Source organism: Salvelinus fontinalis, chromosome 31 (assembly GCF_029448725.1).
Source record: "Salvelinus fontinalis isolate EN_2023a chromosome 31, ASM2944872v1, whole genome shotgun sequence".
Classification (NCBI taxonomy): Eukaryota; Metazoa; Chordata; class Actinopteri; order Salmoniformes; family Salmonidae; genus Salvelinus; species Salvelinus fontinalis.
The window spans coordinates 35,123,343-35,128,181 of NC_074695.1; the positions used below are offsets into that span (position 1 = coordinate 35,123,343).

The following is a 4,839-nucleotide window of genomic DNA, read 5'->3' on the forward strand; positions in this document are numbered from 1 at the left end:
TGAAACGCTGCCAATCAGCTACCGTATCAGTTTTTCTAGCATTCTAATTTCTCATCATAATGAAATCTGAAAGTTCTCTAGATGTCAACAGTCTTTAAAAAGGGTTTCAGGCTTGTTTTTTGAAAAATAAGCAAGTAGTTGGAAAAGCTCCAAGGTGTCTCTCATTAGAAATGTAGTCTTGTTGGCGCGTGAATGAGGTGCGCACTCTTCTTTATTTATCTTCCCTATTGAACATACTATTCTCGGTCTTAAATATGATTGTTTATTTAGATATTAGAGTACCTGAGGATTAATTAGAAACATCACTTGACTTGTTTGGACGAACTTTACTGTTAACTTTTTAGATTCGTGTGTATGCATGTTGAAAGAGTGGATTACTGAGATCATTGGATCACTAAACTGAACTTTTTGGATATAAAGAAGGACTTTATTGAACAAAACGACCATCCATTGTGTAGTTGGGACCCTTGGGATTGCAAACAGAGGAAGATCTTCAAAGGTAAGTGATTTATTAATCGCTATTTGGGATTTTGTGACGCCTGTGCTGGTTGAAAAAGTATTTTGGTGTGGGGCGCTGTCCTTAGATAATCGCATTGTACACTTTCGCGGGAAAGCCTTTTTAAAATCTGACAACGCGGTTGGATTAACAAGAAGTTAAGATTTTAAATGATGTATGACACTTGTATTTTCATGAATGTTTAATATTACGACTTTTGTATTTTGAACTTCACGCTCTGCATTTTCACCGGATGTTGTCGTAGGTGTGCGGCTAGCAGTTCATGCGCCCAAACAGGTTTTAAAGTAATGATTGACTGTCATTTCTCTTTGCTTATTTGAGCTGTTCTTGCCATAATATGGACTTGGTCCAAATAGGGCTATCTTCTGTATACCTTGTCAATACACAACAGATTGGCTCAAACGTATTAAGAAGGAAAGAAATTCCACAAAGGAACTTTTAACAAGGCACACATGTTAACACTTTTTGGTTACTACATGATACCGTAGGTGTTATTTCATAGTTTTGATGTTTTCACTATTATTATATAATAAAGAAAATCTTTTTTTTTTTTAATTTGTCCAAACTTTTGACTGGTACTGTAAAATTCCTGGGGCAAAAAAACATTTAGTATTTATTTTCATAATTATACAAAGATCAATGTTTTTCTGTTTCGTATCTCTGACAGTGATCACTGATGTCATTAGCAAAGACACCACTCGATAAATACTTGTGGGGGCTATTTGTCAATTCGTTCAATCAGCGTGGAGTTTGATGGGTCTCTTACATTAATCCTTGTTGGTTTGGAGATTAGTTGAGTCAGGTTAAAGTCAAGACAAATATTCTTCAAATGATCACAGGTCGGGGTTACCAATCCAGATTAAAATTGAATTAAATAACAAATTCAGATAACAGAAAAGGTTTTAAATATTCAGAAATAGTATCAACAGCATCTGTCATTGCAGCAGGGGGGTGGTAAATCCCCACTACAAACAAATGTGTATTTTGGCATAAGGCCCGTTAATAACCAAACACTCAAACTTTTTGAGGATAGTGACACTTATAGAACATGATGCCACAACAGTTGATTTAACATATACAGTGCCTTCAGAAAGTATTCACACCCCTTGACTTTATCCACATTTTGTTGTGTTACAGCCTAAATTTGGAATTGATAAAATTTTGTTTTTTTCACTGGTCTACACACAATACCCCATAATGTCAAAGTGGAATTATGTTTTTAGAAATGTTTACAAATTCATAAAAAATGAAAAGCTGAAATATCATGAACCAATAAGGTATTCAACCTCTTTGTTATGGCAAGCCTAAATAAGTCCAGGAGTAAATATGTGCTTAACAAGCCACATAATACGTTGCATTGACTCACTTGGTGTGCAATAATAGTGGTTAACATGATTTTTGAATGACTACCTCGTCTCTGTACCCCACACCTACAATTATCTGTAAGGTCCCTCAGCTGAGCATGAATTTAAAACACAGATTCAACCACGAAGACCAGGGAGGTTTTCCAATGCCTCCCAAAGAAGGGCACTTATTGGTAGATGGGTAAAACATTAACAGCAGACATTGAATATCCATTTTAGCATGGTTATTAATTAATTAAGTTAATACTTACACTTTGAATTGTGTTTAAATGCACAGTGTCACACCCTGATCGGTTGCACCTGTCTTGTGCATGTCTCCAACCCCGTGTGTCCCATTTGTTCCCGTTATCCCCTGTGTATTTATACCGGTGTCTTCTGTCTGTCTGTTGCCAGTTTGTCTTTTCTTGTCAAGGAGTTTTTTTCCGGGCTTCTGTTTTTCCCAGTCTCTTTTTTTCTAGTTCTCCCGGTTCTGACCCTTTGCCTGCCCTGACACTGTACCCGCCTGCCTGACCATTCAGTCTGCCCTGACCTCGAGCCTGCTGTCCTGTACCTTCTGGACTCTGACCTGGTTTATGAACTTCTGCCTGTCCTCGACGTGCCTCTTGCCTGCCCCTTGTTTTTCAATAAATATCAGAGACTCGAAACATCTGCCTCCGGTGTCTGCATCTGGGTCTTGCCCTGTGCCGTTATAGTACGAACTGGCCATGACTGACCCAGCAGACTCGGACCGGCTCCGTCACACTGTCTCCTTACAGGGAGCCACCAATAAAAAACATGAGGAGCTACTTCAGAACCTAATGGAAGGGCTCCATTCGTTGGCGGAATGCCACGACCAGGGCTGCTAGCCAGCCTACTTCACCAGCCAGCAGTACTATATCATTTTAGTAAATAAGATTTTTTTATTTATTTTTTGCAACGTAAGCTTAACTTTCTGAACATTCGAGACGTGTAGTCCACTTGTCATTCTAATCTCCTTTGCATTAGCGTAGCCTCTTCTGTAGCCTGTCAACTATGTGTCTGTCTATCCCTGGTCTCTCCTCTCTGCACAGACCATACAAACGCTTCACACCGCGTGGCCGCGGCCACCCTAACCTGGTGGTCCCAGCCCGCACGACCCACGTGGAGTTCCAGGTCTCCGGTAGCCTCTGGAACTGCCGATCTGCGGCCAACAAGGCAGAGCTCATCTCAGCCTATGCTTCCCTCCAGTCCCTCGACTTCTTGGCACTGACGGAAACATGGCTCACCACAGATAACACTGCTACTCCTACTGCTCTCTCTTCGTCTGCCCACGTGTTCTCGCACACCCCGAGAGCTTCTGGTCAGCGGGGTGGTGGCACCGGGATCCTCATCTCTCCCAAGTGGTCATTCTCTCTTTCTCCCCTTACCCATCTGTCTATCGCCTCCTTTGAATTCCATGCTGTCACAGTTACCAGCCCTTTCAAGCTTAACATCCTTATCATTTATCGCCCTCCAGGTTCCCTCGGAGAGTTCATCAATGAGCTTGATGCCTTGATAAGCTCCTTTCCTGAGGACGGCTCACCTCTCACAGTTCTGGGTGACTTTAACCTCCCGACGTCTACCTTTGACTCATTCATCTCTGCCTCCTTCTTTCCACTCCTCTCCTCTTTTGACCTCACCCTCTCACCTTCCCCCCCTACTCACAAGGCAGGCAATACGCTTGACCTCATCTTTACTAGATGCTGTTCTTCCACTAACCTCATTGCAACTCCCCTCCAAGTCTCCGACCACTACCTTGTATCCTTTTCCCTCTCGCTCTCATCCAACACTTCCCACACTGCCCCTACTCGGATGGTATCGCGCCGTCCCAACCTTCGCTCTCTCTCCCCCGCTACTCTCTCCTCTTCCATCCTATCATCTCTCCCCTCTGCTCAAACCTTCTCCAACCTATCTCCTGATTCTGCCTCCTCAACCCTCCTCTCCTCCCTTTCTGCATCCTTTGACTCTCTATGTCCCCTATCCTCCAGGCCGGCTCGGTCCTCCCCTCCCGCTCCGTGGCTCGACGACTCATTGCGAGCTCACAGAACAGGGCTCCGGGCAGCCGAGCGGAAATGAGGGAAAACTCGCCTCCCTGCGGACCTGGCATCCTTTCACTCCCTCCTCTCTACATTTTCCTCTTCTGTCTCTGCTGCTAAAGCCACTTTCTACCACTCTAAATTCCAAGCATCTGCCTCTAACCCTAGGAAGCTCTTTGCCACCTTCTCCTCCCTCCTGAATCCTCCTCCCCCCCCTCCTCCCTCTCTGCAGACGACTTCGTCAACCATTTCGAAAAGAAGGTCGACCACATCCGATCCTCGTTTGCTAAGTCAAACGACACCGCTGGTTCTGCTCACACTGCCCTACCCTGTGCTCTGACCTCTTTCTCCCCCTCTCTCTCCAGATGAAATCTCGCGTCTTGTGACGGCCGGCCGCCCAACAACCTGCCCGCTTGACCCTATCCCCTCCTCTCTTCTCCAGACCATTTCCGGAGACCTTCTCCCTTACCTCACCTCCCTCATCAACTCATCCTTGACCGCTGGCTACGTCCCTTCCGTCTTCAAGAGAGCGAGAGTTGCACCCCTTCTGAAAAAACCTACACTCGATCCCGCCGATGTCAACAACTACAGACCAGTATCCCTTCTTTCTTTTCTCTCCAAAACTCTTGAACGTGCCGTCCTTGGCCAGCTCTCCTGCTATCTCTCTCAGAATGACCTTCTTGATCCAAATCAGTCAGGTTTCAAGACTAGTCACTCAACTCTTCTCTGTATCACGGAGGCGCTCCGCACTGCTAAAGCTAACTCTCTCTCCTCTGCTCTCATCCTTCTAGACCTATCGGCTGCCTTCGATACTGTGAACCATCAGATCCTCCTCTCCACCCTCTCCGAGTTGGGCATCTCCGGCGCGGCCCACGCTTGGATTGCGTCCTACCTGACAGGTCACTCCTACCAGGTGGCGTGGCGA

The 4,839-nt window shown here is 45.2% G+C and overlaps 1 protein-coding gene across 1 annotated transcript; it reads left to right on the top strand.

The window, feature by feature from the left end:
- Positions 1-2,812: 2,812 nt before the first annotated feature.
- Positions 2,813-4,615, top strand: LOC129830114 (uncharacterized). The gene is made up of 2 exons (XM_055892360.1): positions 2,813-3,436; positions 4,357-4,615. The coding sequence occupies exons 1-2, from the start codon at positions 2,893-2,895 to the stop codon at positions 4,542-4,544; spliced, it is 732 nt and encodes a 243-aa protein (XP_055748335.1). The 5' UTR covers positions 2,813-2,892; the 3' UTR covers positions 4,545-4,615.
- The last annotated feature ends 224 nt before the right edge of the window (positions 4,616-4,839 follow it).

What these genes read in the sequence shown, in the direction of transcription:
- LOC129830114 (XM_055892360.1), top strand. Translation starts at nt 2,893, where the DNA reads ATGTGTCTGTCTATCCCTGGTCTCTCCTCTCTGCACAGACCATACAAA. An exon ending in CTCACCTCTCACAGTTCTGG is followed by an intron (nt 3,437 to 4,356) that starts GTGACTTTAACC and finishes TCTCTTCTCCAG; the next exon opens with ACCATTTCCGGAGACCTTCT.